Source organism: Syngnathus acus, chromosome 2, assembly GCF_901709675.1.
Source record: "Syngnathus acus chromosome 2, fSynAcu1.2, whole genome shotgun sequence".
Taxonomy (NCBI): domain Eukaryota; kingdom Metazoa; phylum Chordata; class Actinopteri; order Syngnathiformes; family Syngnathidae; genus Syngnathus; species Syngnathus acus.
In genome coordinates this window covers 19,001,451-19,017,169 of record NC_051088.1, presented here as the reverse complement: position 1 = coordinate 19,017,169, position 15,719 = coordinate 19,001,451, and the positions used below count along the sequence as shown (strand labels likewise).

Sequence of the window (15,719 nt, the reverse complement as noted above, 5' to 3'; positions counted from 1 at the left end):
GGTATATTATCACTACAGCTCTCATGGCCACGCCAAAGCGTTTTCTGACATCAATTGATATTGTTGCCATGGCAATTCCTTGAACAGCTATCCTGTGTCTTTATTCCATTGACGCAACTCGAACAGGTTGTCCTCAATTTGTTGTGCAGATGAATAAAGAGGACTAATGTGCTTGTGGCTCTGGCAAAATAGCGGTAAACATCCACCAAACAACAAAATAGTGCCGCTTAAGCTTGTTGGTGTACGTTTCACATTTGTTGCTCTCACAACAGGGTGCTGAGGCTGCTGAAATATTAATGACTCTCAATTACAACTACTCCACTGGTCACTTTTGTGGTAACGTCGCCTCAAGGAAAATCACAAAAATACAATTTGAGCTACTGTACCAGATAACTTCCATCTCATGCTAATGTACTGTATGCAAATAACCTTTATGCTGACTGGGGCTTCCCCAAGCACCCCCCCACCCCACGGGCCCAACCCCTCCTTACTGTTGGCATTGTGATTAAAACATGAATAATTATCTCGTTGAGATCCCCTCAGAACCATCTGTGCAGTCAGTCTCCTCCTAGAACACGTTCATAAACAAAAGACCCTCATTGCCCTCGTTACCCTCATTAGGAATGGAAGCTTTTGCCACAATCTGAAAAGACAACTGTCAGAACGCCATTTTGATAAATACATACTTTGAACTAGAAAGCAATTTCATTCTATTTACATTCACATGCGTTTGACATGTCATCGTCATGAGGTAGAACTCCACAGTTGGGATTCCAGCAAGGAATTTGTGGGAGTCAGTAGACTCTGGACTGCCAGAGGCACACTGGTTTTGTCCTTGTGTGCCTGCTACAAAATGAAGCGTTGACTCACACACAGATCCCAGATGTTTGCTGCTATGACAGTCGACAAAATAGTAATGCTCTCCATTTATCATTTCATAAACAAATGTGTCGAACAATGATACTAAAGACCTTGATCCGGTCTTCTTTTGATTCTCAAATTAACACATGTTTAATACCAAGGAATTACTCCATGTAATTAGCGCTGGCTTTACTGTATGCATTTTAAGGATATTTGTGACAAGTTTCCCTTTTCACACCTAAATACAAGCATCTAACTTGTGTTGTTTAAGATTACAGCTCATTCATCAGTCATGTTTGCTCATTTTCCACTGCTCATCGTGTTTCAATTTCATCACTGGGAACAGAAAAGCAAGACGTGAAATACGCAATTATGGGGTATAATGGATGCAAGCATAAGAGCAATGTGCTCAATAAGGCTGTCAGATATTTTGATTTCAAGAATATTCTTGATAGATTTATTTCGAGACAGCCAGTAACCTATGAATGATTTATAATGTGTTTACACCCTTGAGCACATGATTATGGGCTTTGTCATCTAAAGGTCTGGGGGCCTCCCTCAACCGGGGGCTTTGGGTAATGAGCGCCTCTAGTCAACAACAATCAGAATGTGTCTTGTTTAATTCTGCCCGTCAGCTGGAAAACAACCTTAGCTACATGTCGTTTATGAGTAGTGTTTTTCTGTAGAGTTTATTTGAATCATATTTGCATGCATAATAAGTAGAGGTAAACCAGTTCTGCAGGATGAGTAAATGCAAATATTGATTTTCCATCCAGCAGAAGCAAACGTGGCCTTCAACATGGTTGTGTAATTGCTTTATACTGCCATCAAGTGTTCGGTAGGTGTATAGGCACAAACCAAACTTTAAGAAAGGAAAATCGACGTCATACTTTCGTTTCTGTGTAACACTTGGCTAATGTACTCAATAGTTATACACTCACTCATTTGTTTAAATCGTAAAAGTTTAAAACGATGTCAAAAATGAAAAATGTGTACGTGCATTAGTGGTTAGTAGTATTGCACAAGAATATGTTGGGGATTATTTTTGATTTCTTTAAATAGCAAAAATTTAAAACGATGTCAAAAATGGAAGATGTGCACTAGTGGTTAGTCCCATTGCACAAGAATATGTTGGGGATTATTTTTGGGCTCTCAACTTGATTATTCCTTTTATTATAATTACCAGGCTAGCAATGTTGAACTCCAAACAAACATGCTAATAAATGTAGACGTTTTTCACATGTAACACAAATAATGTAAAACAAATTGGCGGAGTTAAGTTTTTGTACTGGCAAAATATTTGACATGGAAGTGCAGCCAATCGGGTGCACGATGACATTGACAGCCGCAGTGCATGATGGTCGCCGTAGTTCACCGACCCCCAACAGTGCCGGCAGTTGGTCGGTGGCTCCGTGTTGAGGACTACACAGCTCCGGGTGCCGGACAGATGCAGTTTGCAGTGTGTCATAGGGTCGACGTACGGCGCCGCACAAAGCTGTTTTTATAAGTTCTCCACCGCTAAAAGTTGACATCTTCAAGCAAGCATGCAGGCAGAATCGGGAATAGTTCCCGACTACGATGATGGAGAGGACTTGCAAGAAGAGCCCAAAACGTATTACGAGCTGAAGAGTCAGCCCTTAAAAAGCAGGTCAGTAGTTATTTGGCATGCTGAGGTGGTTTTGGTGTTTAGGTGATAATGAAGCCGCAGACCTCTCGTAAAGTGCTGTTCGGGGCAACTTATGGGCTTTCCGCTGACCCAGTGCGCCGCTCATTGTTGATGTTTTTTTCTTCTTCTCCTGACCGCACGCTATTATGCAACGTTTGGGTGTTGTCTTGTTAACATCCACTTCAAATATTACCTCGGGGAGGGCAGACAGGTCAGGGTGCATCGAGATGCTCCTCAGCCAAAATGGCAATCTGACATATTTGATCTAATCTAATGTAATCTTAATATAATATAATATAACAATATATTCATTCATTTTCCCAACTGCTTATCCTCATGCAGGGTTCAATAAAAGCAAGGTTACCTAAAACAATTAAATACTAGCCTTATAACCCAAAAGGTTGACTGTTTTCATAAGAAATTCAAATTATTTTGGAATTATGACAAAAAAAATTGTGCACACAGTTCTGTTTCCTAGATCATATCTGACGTGGATTGCGTTTTTTTCTAGTAGTTTTTACTATTATAATAATAATAACAATTATTATTATTAACATGAACCACATTCCTTTGGCAATGTTTCTATTTATAAATGGACCAATTATGTCTCACAATTGTAGCTAATTACAAAAGCTGCTGTTGTGACTCAACAGGAAAAACATTTTCTATGCTGAGTGACTAGAAAGTATTTACCAACTCTTGCACGTTGAGGCTCTCTAATCATAAAGTGGTTTAGTAATATATGGCGTGATTAGATTGCACTAAACCAAGCACCTGCTGCAAATAATAAGAATCTGCAAGTAATTGATAGCTACCTGAAAAGTGTGTGCATGTGTGTGTCTGTGCGTGTGAGTGCGTGTGTGTGTGTGCGTGTGTGTGCGTGTGTGTGTGTGACAAAAAAAAAGTTTCAATACATTTTTTTCCTGTTAGAATAGGTGGAAGAGGTATTAAAAAGAAGTGGAAATAGAATATTTTGGGGGAATGAATTGAGGCTTTTCGATTGCATTTCATGGAGACATCACTAAAGATGACATCGTGTCATTGCTGCGTGTAATAAGCAAACCATCTATCACCACAAATTTATAATTTTTAACTTGATAATTTATGTTTCAAGCAAGATTAAAGTAAAGTCAAATACAAAGTCAATACTGTAACTCAAAACTTTGCTGATTCATGGCCAATCAAAGCAGCCAATCCCTCTCTCAAATAGTCTTGTCTGCTACCTGCGCAACCTTCTCCACTAGAGGGCACCAAAGTAAAAGATCTGTATTAGACATGGCTTTGTCTTTGATAAAAAACGGCAAACACTTGAGTTTAAGCAGAGGTTGGGAACACTCGGGAGAACATTTTATCCAGACCACTATACTTTTGCAAAACAAATAAAACCTCAGAAACCATAAAATTGCCAGAAACCTAATGTGTGTAGTGTACATTACATGTTTCAATTTGTTCAATAAATTCAGTCTGAGAAATATTGTAAGTAATATCTCAAAATTAAGTAAAGAGTTTCTAAATAGTGATGGCTATGTTTTTTGTTTTTTTTTACGTCACTCATGTCAGAACAACATGGCTTCCCTCAGTGGGTCCCAAAAGCTCTATAAATGTGATGTAAGTGGGTGCTTGCAAAACCTCCCGGCATGGCCATGTAACGTTGGCGATTATGTCGCGGAAGAACAGTGACGTCTTGCAGCAGAATGTTTTCTGCTTCCCCTATCCATGACCCCATTGTCACAGCCAGACGCAGTGAGGACAGAACCCCACTGTGTCCACACTGAGATCTTATTTTTTTACATTCATGCTCGCCTTACACACGTTAACATCACATTTTGCTGCAGATTTGAAATATTTTCTCCCCTTTACATTTGTGCTCTCTTTGCATGTGGCAAAAAAAAAAATCCACTTTCAATAAAAAGTCTGCTCAATCAGGGCAATTGTAAGCTCTTACCCGCATCGGCATTTTTACCTTGACCTTGTTTTATTCACATGAAAGTCAGTAGTCTTGGAAAACATGGCGGCATTGACTAGAACTAAAGCACAAGAGCACGACTCAGAATACGGGGCATTGCCAAAAATGTTGTCTAATGTCATTTTATTTGCCTCATGTGAGCCTACTTCCTCCGCGGATCACATGACACTGACCCAGCATGTGAACAGTCTGATGACTGTTGGTTGGGTTGATACAATAAGTTAGAGTGTTTACCGACAATGTCAGCCCCAAATAAATAAATAAATAAATGAAAAAATAAATTACAAAAAATAAATTTTATATATATATATATATATATATATACTGTATATGTGTGTGTGTGTATATATAATTGAATTGAAAATAGTTCCCAAGTATCCCAGGGATCAGAATTATAGAACACTTTCCACAGTATTTTTCTTGTCTCGCTGAAATTAGCCTGTATTTAGGGTTTTATATCCTACTCTATAAACTGTTGGGCCTGTGGCAGGGATGACTTTTGTTACCATGACAACAAGGGAGGGAGTTTTGGCATTGCAACTCAAGTGGCACTTGGCTAGAGAAAAGCACAGATTGTGTAGCAAAAAAAAAGCAAAAAAAAAAGCGCATGAAGTAATAATAAATAAATAGAAATTAGTCATTGATGTATTGCTTATCACTGTGCTGGATATATGTGACAGAGTGGACATCCTGCCAAACACAAATACACAATCTCCTCTCCGCCCTTTGAGTAACATGTTATTCAGTATGTCCTAAGAAAACGTAGAGCCCATTTTTAAAACAAGCTCAGTATGCACAGGCCATTATTTTGATAGCTTTGCATACAATTTACACAAATCAGCAAAAAGTGAAGCATGGGAGCATGAAAAGTATACCAAGAAAATCAGAACTCAATCAACATAACATTCAACGACTAAAACTAATTTATATGTTCAGGGATGCAATTAAGAAAGTAATCTGACATTTTTAATCTTGATTTAATAATTTGCTACACAACGTTTCTATTTTTTGATAGAACAGATAAATTATAATTTAATGGATAATAATAAATAATTTATAAAATAAATAATTGTGCTTGACAAAGAAATAATTTATGGCACCTGACTGTGGGCCGTTGTCTAATACTTTTATTTGCAGTGAGTTGTGGGGAGGGCTAAATAATCAATTGTTATATGCCAGGTTAAACCTTTATTTTGGAATACGACTTGAATAGCCTTGGCATTATTTGCTTTTAGTCAGCGTGAGAAAATATTGTTTCTGTAACTTAGTCAGTAGGTTTTTTTCACTTGGAAAATAATCTACAATAATAAGAAATGCTGCTCATCATCCTCATTTCTGTAAAAAGGAAGGGCAAATGCAGATAACGTGCAATTTTCTTTGTCGATGCGTTACATCCTCATTCTAACCGTCACGAAGCCTCAAGGAGTGACTTGAAGCGTGTCCGTCCTTGGACGCTCCTCCAGTAAAAACGTAGAAAGAATTTGCAGGAAGCTGTGCTGTCCAACTCAAACAACTGATGGAAATTATGATGTGCACTCCGGGAACAAAATTCAAAGATTAGGATGTGGCAAGTTGGAACAGTGGAAATAGCCAAATAAATCTTGTCATCTCAGTGGAGCACTGGTCAGCACGTCCGCCTCACAATTCAGAGGTTGTGATTTCACCTCCGGCGTTCCCTGTGTGGAGTTTGCATGTTCTCCCCATGCCTGCGTGGGTTTTCTCCGGGCGCTCCGGTTTCCTCCCACATCCCAAAAACATGCTTGATAGGCCAATTGAGCACTCCAAATTGCCTCTAGGTGTGAGTGCGAATGGTTGTTTGTCTCTGTGTGCCCTGCGATCGGCTGGCAACCAGTTCAGGGTGTCCCCCGCCTACTGCCCGGGACTGCTGGGATAGGCTCCAGCACGCCCGCGACCCCCGTGGGGACAAGCCGTACAGATAATGGATGGATGGACCTTGTTGTCTCTTTAAAATGCTTCAACATTTTAGCCTGTATGATCAATTTCTACAAAGAACTAGTGATCAATAATATTGCCATATTACTTAGCTTGGTAATTATTTATTGAATTTGCCATGATAGTTCACTCAAGTACTATGGCAAACACATAGCTTTTCTCTACAGCTGTTTGTAAAATCCCGGCGAGGGTACGCGTTGATCTGACCCGTCCATGTTAACTGGGGGGGGGGGGCTAATGTTACCATTGCCTGATGGGAGCTCAGCATCAGCTGTCATGCGATGTTTGGATGCATTAAGGTAAGCAAGTTCTAACAGAGAAGAGTGCGCATGGAGAGTTTTTTTTTGTTTTTTTTTCTTAAACACACATATAAGTGCTTATAAAAAGAAAGAAAAGGTGGCTCCAGACCATTTTCGCCAATTTGGTTGTCACTTTCAATCTCAAACTATTTATTCAGGAATAAATAATGACCTCAAATGTAATGTGCATGTTAACAAAAATGTCAAAACTGCATAAAAGATATACATTTACAACGTCGCCCCACAGCGTCATTACCGACATTTAATGCTTTGCGCCTGCAGACATTAAAGATGATAATGAAACATAACGACGCCCATACTATAGCGCACATGCAGACGTGAGGAGCGTAGAATTCAAATAACCTCTCGATTTTATTCTATCAGTATGGTGAAGAATTGAACTGCAAACGCATCCAAGATGAAAAACAATGTCATGAGTTTAGCAGAGTTAATGCTGATGACTTTGAGTTCAACAAGTCTCTGGTCTATTCGCTTGAGCTGCTCCACTAAAACATATAGGGTACGTCTTTTCATATTTTCCTATATCCCTACCGAGAGTTCCGTAGTGTAGTGGTTAGCGCGCATGACGCTCACCCCAGCGCCCCGAGTTCAAATCCCGGTGCGACCAAAGAAATATTTTATCATGGAAAAGTTTGCAACACAGGGTTGGGTCTAGGGCTAGCGTTGATGTTGGGGTTAGGGCTGGGGTTAAGTTTAGGGTTAGGGTTGGGTTAGGTTAGGGTTAGGGCTAGAGCTATGGTTAGGGTTGTGTTGCAAATTTTTCCATGATAAAAGATTTTTTGGGTTTCAATGGGATTTGAACCAGAGTCGCTGGGATGAGAGTCCAGAGCAAAAACCCCTATACTATGGAACCCTCGCTTATGTCGCAAGGAAGGAATGTACACCATATTGTTTAATGGAGCAGCTCAAGCAAGTAGACTCGACTTTTCACATTCAGTTCAGCTTTGGCCATGATTTTTCCCTAATGAAGTGGCTTGTGACCTTTGACCATGATATTTCCCTAATAAAGTGGCCTGTTATTAGGTACACTTGAAAATGGCGGTGTACCTAATGGAGTGTCCGTGTGATTCCCTCGTTAAGTGCACCTGCGTGAAAAGTTTTAGCTCCTGCGGAACGTGAAAGTGGCTAAAACTTTTCACGCAGGTGCACTTAACGAGGGTCACTTGGAAAACATATTGGAACGCGGCCCCGAGGACTAGAGCTTGACACCTGTGGCCTTTGACCATGCTATTTCCCTAATAAAGTGGCCTGTTATTAGGTACACTTGAAAATGGCGGTGTACCTAATGGAGTGTCCGTGTGATTCCCTCGTTAAGTGCACCTGCGTGAAAAGTTTTAGCTCATGCGGAACGTGAAAGTGGCTAAAACTTTTCACGCAGGTGCACTTAACGAGGGTCACTTGGAAAACATATTGGAACGCGGCCCCGAGGACTAGAGCTTGACACCTGTGGCCTTTGACCATGCTATTTCCCTAATAAAGTGGCCTGTTATTCGGTACACTTGAAAATGGCGATGTACCTAATGGAGTGTCCGTGTGATTCCCTCGTTAAGTGCACCTGCGTGAAAAGTTTTAGCTCCTGCGGAACGTGAAAGTGACCAAAAACTTTCCACGCAGGTGCGCTTCACGAGGGTCACTTGGAAAACATGTTGGAACGCGGCCCCGAGGACTAGAGCTTGATACCTGTGACCTTTGACCATGATATTTCCCTAATAAAGTGGCCTGTTATTAGGTACACTTGAAAATGGCGGTGTACCTAATGGAGTGTCCGTGTGATTCCCTCGTTAAGTGCACCTGCGTGAAAAGTTTTAGCTCCTTCAGAACGTGAAAGTGACCAAAACTTTTCACGCAGGTGCGCTTAACGAGGGTCACTTGGAAAACATGTTGGAACGCGACCCCGAGGACTAGAGCTTGACACCTGTGACCTTTGACCATGATATTTCCCTAATAAAGTGGCCTGTTATTAGGTACACTTGAAAATGGCGGTGTACCTAATGGAGTGTCCGTGTGATTCCCTCGTTAAGTGCACCTGCGTGAAAAGTTTTAGCTCCTTCAGAACGTGAAAGTGACCAAAACTTTTCACGCAGGTGCGCTTAACGAGGGTCACTTGGAAAACATGTTGGAACGCGACCCCGAGGACTAGAGCTTGACACCTGTGACCTTTGACCATGATATTTCCCTAATAAAGTGGCCTGTTATTAGGTACACTTGAAAATGGCGGTGTACCTAATGGAGTGTCCGTGTGGTTCCCTCGTTAAGTGCACCTGCGTGGAAAGTTTTAGCTCCTGCGGAACGTGAAAGTGGCTAAAACTTTTCACGCAGGTGCACTTAACGAGGGTCATTTGGAAAACATATTGGAACGCGGCCCCGAGGACTAGAGCTTGACACCTGTGGCCTTTGACCATGCTATTTCCCTAATAAAGTGGCCTGTTATTAGGTACACTTGAAAATGGCGATGTACCTAATGGAGTGTCCGTGTGATTCCCTCGTTAAGTGCACCTGCGTGAAAAGTTTTAGCTCCTGCGGAACGTGAAAGTGACCAAAAACTTTCCACGCAGGTGCGCTTAACGAGGGTCACTTGGAAAACATGTTGGAACGCGGCCCCGAGGACTAGAGCTTGATACCTGTGACCTTTGACCATGATATTTCCCTAATAAAGTGGCCTGTTATTAGGTACACTTGAAAATGGCGGTGTACCTAATGGAGTGTCCGTGTGATTCCCTCGTTAAGTGCACCTGCGTGAAAAGTTTTAGCTCCTGCGGAACGTGAAAGTGGCTAAAACTTTTCACGCAGGTGCGCTTAACGAGGTCACTTGGAAAACATGTTGGAATGCGGCCCCGAGGACTAGAGCTTGACACCTGTGAACTTTGACCATGATATTTCCCTAATAAAGTGGCCTGTTATTAGGTACACTTGAAAATGGCGGTGTACCTAATGGAGTGTTGTGTAATTCCCAGCCAATCAGAAAGTGGGGGTGAGGGCGGGTGTGGCACTTTTCACTTTCATTTAAGCTTTGACCATGATTTTTCCCTAATGAAGTGGCCTATTATTAGGAACACCTGAAAATGGCGGTGTGTCCGAGTGACGTCACAGATCAAACAGCCAATCAGAGAGTGGGGGTGAGGGCGGGTCCACACCCGCAAATCTTTCCATGATAAAATATATTCTGCAGTTCCACCTGGAATTGAACTCGGGTCACTGGGGTGAGAGTCCAGAGCACTAACCACTATACTACGGAACACTCATGTATAGTGCACGGAATGTACGTACCCTATATGGTTTATTGGAGCAGCTCAAGCGAATAGACCAGAGACTTATTGAACTCAGCTTCACCATACTGATGGCATAAAATCGAGAAGTTATTTGAATTCAACGCTCCTCACGTCTGCATGTGCGCTATAGTGTGGGCGTCGTTTCATTATCATCTTTAATGTCTACAGGCGCGAAGCATTAAATGTCGGTAATTACGCTGTAGGGCGACGTTGCAAATGTATATCTTTTATGCAGTTTTGACCTTTTTGTTAACATGCACATTACATTTGAGGTCATTATTTATTCCTGAATACTATAAATAGTTTGAGATTGAAAGTGACAACCAAATTGGCTAAAATGGTTTGGTAAAATTGTCTATATTGAACATCATCTAGTGCACCAGCCGTGTGTCACGCTAGCACAACGGTTAAGGCCCTGCTAAGCAAATTATTTTTATTTCTTTGCGTCACGAGTTCAAATCCTGTTGATGACTTTTCTATTTTTTTTTTTTTTTTTGGTGTTTGCTATTTTTTGCAGCCAGTCGGAAATACAAACGAGACGTTTCATTCAGCGTTTTTATTGAGAATTTGAACAGTTTTGGAATCAGGGAAATTCCAAGTCGCTGTGACGAATCTGCAGTCGCGAAACACAAAACTGCGCAACTCGCCTTACAATCAGCTGTGCAGTGCAATACACTCAAGTAAAAGTTGAAGTGCAGGCCATATTCTATTCTATTTATAAAATTTCTTCCAGGCCAATTGAAAATGTTTGGACACCCCTGGTCTACATCAAGGCATGACAGGCAGACCTGATTTTTTTTTTTTTAAGGTGGAACTTGCAACTCAATACCAAATGTCCCACAGACTTAGAGCAGTGTTTAATTTGCCTTATGTCCAAGCAAGAACCCTATTGTTTTACGGTTGTTTGAAACCAAGATGTTTGAGATAACTCCAGGTCAAATGCTGCACCAGCGTGGCTCTACTTGTCCCAATTTTTACTTAATTTTATTTATTTATTTAATTTTTACTTGGGGTTGTATCATAAATAATGTTTTCACATTCATATTTCCTTCAGCGCCATTGTTGTAACAAGCAAAACTCTCATGAGATACTGTAACAATGAATCAACCTTAAACATTTGTTTCGATTTCAAGGATGATCCCCTGACAAAATCTCACGCAACAATCTCTCACCAGCAGGGGCTTATATCAGCAAGTGAAACCGAATCTGTATGTGTTTGGAATCCGTGCGTTGGTGGGCAGAGTGTCGGGTGAGCGCTCTTCCTCTCAGCTCGGGTGTGCTCAGACGGGGGCTGGTCCTCCGCCTCGGACTCTGCACGGCGATTGGAGCGTGCAGGCAGAGCCCAGGAGCCTCCCCCTTCTGACACACGTTCAGCGGCGCACCAAGCGGCATGACTTTCACTAGACTCCAAGGGCGGGCGGTACACCTTCAGGAGTAAACAAACAAATATGGAGACCGTTGGAGTGCAAGTGTACAGACCCTGCTCATTTGACAGTTTGTGAGTATGGCGGCACAGAGGCTCGGATATTACAGGCATGTTGGAGTCATGTTGGAATATACGTCAGTTGATCATGTGATGTCTGTGTTGACCCAGATCTGACCCCACAACCTCAAATCAGGATCAAGTTTTTAATGATGATAAATAGTCTCCATATACCCACTTTTAAGCACAGGAAAACCAATAAGACATCTTACAAGTACTGGGACGTTGCTTTTTTGACGAGGCTGTGGTACTATCAATGACCAGTAGGCAGCACCATTTATTGCTTTTAGGGGGACTTTAAGACTCAATTTTTCAATGTTGATTTATTTTAAAATTCCACTATTAATTTCATTGATATATAAAAAGTATGTTACATCACTTCAACATATGTTAAAAAAATGTAATCGTGGGTCTTGTAATTTAATCTAGTAACCTAATTAAATTAGCAACTCAATTTACAGGAGGATGGCATGTTTTGACACCATCTATCTCCACCCAAAGGAGACAAACTTGTGTTCCTCGACCCGCATTGACTATAGCATGTTTATTAGTGTTTATTCTTTTATTTTATATGTGCTTACTTGATCACTTTAGTACTAAAAATTAATAATTAATTAATCATTTCATTAAGTGATTAATTAATAGTATCTTTTTGTGCCTTTAACCAGCTAAACAATATCCTCTCACAAAAATAAGAAGTCACTTCAACTCAAAATTTGGTTCAATTAGAATCATTTTGGACCTTCTTGTACAAACTTAGAAATTGGAGAATGCCTTCACTCCTTCCCTATCTGCGCCCAAAACTGGATTTAAACTTTGAGTGACTCATAATGCATCCTTCAAACTATGAATTTCATCCAATCCATTATTTGTCAGATCTCATTTCATCAATGCAACTGATTCAGCACATTTCACATTAGAGGTTCACAGATAAATTTCATCACTATGCTCGTAGAATGATAAAGAAGTGAGCGCGAATTTATATTTGATCTAAAAAAATGCCTTTTGTAACCACTTGATGGCAGCAAAGGTGATCTTTAAACTCACTCCAGTTTGCTGCATGTAGTTCAGATTTCAGACTTTGTGAGTTGGGAGAGCAGCAATTCAAGGTGGTAAAATGTTCAATGGCTACTCTTGTCTTCCCCATGTTGAACCAACAATGAGATGTTTTTAAGAAAGGAATATTATTATTTGTGTTTATTTGTACCTCATGCAAGCCATCAGCTAGCGCTGCACTCTTTACACTCACTTGGCCACTGGTAGCACTGGTGCAACCATCTTCCTCTTGTGCAACATGTCTAATGTCGAATAATTGAGTCCCTTTTATAATGTAATAATGCGGCGCCAGAAAAAAATAATTTAGGCTTGTTTCCCTGTGTTCCCTAGTTCCCACAGTGTATCACTGACGATCACCTAGTGTAATGTAGTGTACTGTATACTTCCATCCGAACGACTTGAGTAGGTTGAAGTAGAAGTTCACCGGATGCCCTGCAAAATAGGATATTATCATTTAAAAAAATACAAATAAAAATTCCACAACTGACTAAGCTAAGCGTCAAACGTGGGATCCAGGTTTATGGGTAATGGCCCCGCATGTTAATTAACAAATTGATCATTAATGAATTGACTTGATTATTAAATAAATGAATGAATAAATAATTCACACTAATTGCATGCACTATTTATTTAGGGTACCCTTGCGCAAGTCAGCAGGATTCGAAAGGTGCTCAGTTCAGCTGCAAGCATTACGTAGTATTCCGAAATGTCTACAACTCGTTCCGCAACAAATTCACCCCTTTTTTTATTCCATCTCGGATGTGGCCATTTTGCCACTTGATGCCAAATGAAAATGTCATGACAGTTGCCAGGACCATGTGACCATTCCTCGAGTGTTTCTTTCCCCTCATCAAACCATTCTCCTTGTGAGGATGCTTTTGTTCTCTTCTATCACCAATCTTGTGAGTTGGTGACAAATGCTGTTGAATGCTCTTCTTGTTTGTCTAGCTTTTTGTTGTGGCAGAGCTGATAAAGGGTATTGAAGACACACACTGGAATGTCTACAACTAGTTAAGGTTTCCTTTGTCTGCAGTAGGACTCAGCAATGATGCTGTACGTAGCTATCGGAGTTACATCGAAATGTATTTTTAAAGGTCTACTGATGTTGAATTGTGGTGGCACAGTGGCTGACTGGTTACAACTGCAAGTTAGATTCAACAAAAAGAGAAATCTTTTGGCAGTGGGAGCAGAACGACTAAAATTAACAATATTAGATCCAGTGACTTGGATTTAAAATTCTGGGATGAAAGAAACACAACCACCCTTGCAGACAATGGAATTATGCGTTATGAGCTTTAAAGCAGCTTCTAGGTTTTGGATCTAGAACAAAGGAAAAAAAAAAAAGAACTAAGCTAAAAACTAAAAGGCTCATTATGTTTTTTGTTTAGCTGCAGTTCAGTTCGATGTTTTTAATCTACTAAACAATTAACCAATACTGTATATTCAATATTTGAATATCTTACTGCCTGTCTTACGATAATGTAATTGTGCTATGGTGTATACTGGGAAATGTAGAATGTCATTGAAAATGTCAGATTTTGATAAAGAAAATTTAATCAGATGTGTCTGTAGAGAATTGCAGTGTGTAATATTCATTAATATTCAGTATCTCACTGAGTCGCGAGTGTAGCAATTGTTGGAATTTCATCAGAGTTCCGAAAAGGTTGCAAACAGTTGCAGAGTTGTTCTTGTCGCAAAAAAAATTTCAGCCTGTGTTTCATGCGCAAAACTGTTGAAGACTATTGAAACTGTTTGCGACCTTGAACGAACCCTGACGGAAAATCAACATTCAGGCCGTGCACAAACTTGTGCGAACCTCTGCTGCTCAGTGAGATACAGGCTTAAGCAGTAATTAACTGTTGTTGACATTTTGCATCCAAGCGACGCATTTATTTCAAAAGAAGATGTTTTTTTTCTGACATCACATCCGCTCTTTGCTGATTAGTTCTTTTCGCTGTTCATTTGGTCAGGTGCCTACCGCTCTTCATCTAAAACACTCTCCAAACACTTTTGGAGACTCTGAGATTAGGAGATTCTCAGTCTTTTGCTTCCATTCTTTTGGCCAGTTTACTTCCAGACGTATTTTGGAAGATCAACCAGCAAGTATAGTTTAATTTCACACTTCATGGGTGGGCAGGCACTAATTAGATAACTTAAGCGAGAGAAAGAATAAGCAACTGAGATAATGTGGTTGCACAAGCGTGCACGCCCCTTTTTTTTTTTTTTTAACTATGCTGTCTTCATAATTACTGGTAACAAATCCCATTTAAACTCATGTTAAATTGAGGTCAGTATTCACCTGCCACCATTTAAATTAACCCCACATAAAGTTGAGACATTCTAGTAGGCTATTTTGGAGTCAAATCTTAACACAAGCCACGGTCGGCACAGAGTTGTCACAGCATCAGAAAGAGCTCATTGTTGTCATTCAGGGGAAGGGCCTTCCTGTGTCAAGTTTGGATGTTCTCCCTGTCCCTGGGTTTCCTCCGGGCCCTCCGGTTTCCTCCCACATTCCAAAAACCTGCGTGGTAGGCCGATTGAGCACTCCAAATTACCCAGATGTGTGAGTGCAGATAGTTGGCTGGCAACCAGTTCAGGTTCAGTCCAATGACTGCTGGGGCCATTGCTATCAGTCTCGTTTTTGTAAAATATCGCCACGTGCTTGCCACTTGTTTGTTGCATGAACCCACCACCTATTGACGTCAGTGACGCATCCATGTTGGTTGTCAATTGATGGACCCCAGGCTGTCACCGTCATTGCATGACGGTGCTTAGTACGAAAACAACACTGTTCTTCATCAAAAGAACAACATAGCCACAGGGAAGCATGGGGGTGGCAGCATCATGCTTAACGTTTGTTTTTTCTTCAGCTGAATCTGGGGTTTTATTCAAGTCGAAAGAAATTATGATAAATGGCAGCGTATCCAACTTTGAACAGAAAAGTAGCAGTCAATTTAATAAATTGAGAGGAAATTGTACACATCATAATGAATAATGCCACACACAGCTAAACAGGACTGTAAACCTATTATTATTACTATTAAACTGGAAATGAATTCGATTGTGTTGCGGCTCATGTCAACAAAGTCAAAGTCAAAGTCAGCTTTATTGTCAATCCCTTCATATGTCAAGACCCACAAAGAAA

At 40.6% G+C, this 15,719-nt stretch overlaps 1 protein-coding gene across 3 annotated transcripts in view; it reads left to right on the top strand.

Annotated features, from left to right (window-relative positions):
• The first annotated feature begins 2,257 nt into the window (after positions 1–2,257).
• LOC119139424 (microphthalmia-associated transcription factor-like) overlaps positions 2,258–15,719 on the top strand; it is a 29,602-nt gene continuing 16,140 nt past the window's right edge. Inside the window, exon 1 of one of the 3 annotated variants that reach the window (XM_037280063.1) lies at positions 2,258–2,509. In XM_037280063.1, the coding sequence (XP_037135958.1) occupies positions 2,406–2,509 (104 nt within the window). In that variant the 5' untranslated portion in view covers positions 2,258–2,405. Of the gene's footprint in view, positions 2,510–11,389; positions 11,534–15,719 lie in introns of those variants that run through there. The other 2 variants (XM_037280072.1, XM_037280093.1) reach the window with 2 other exon arrangements.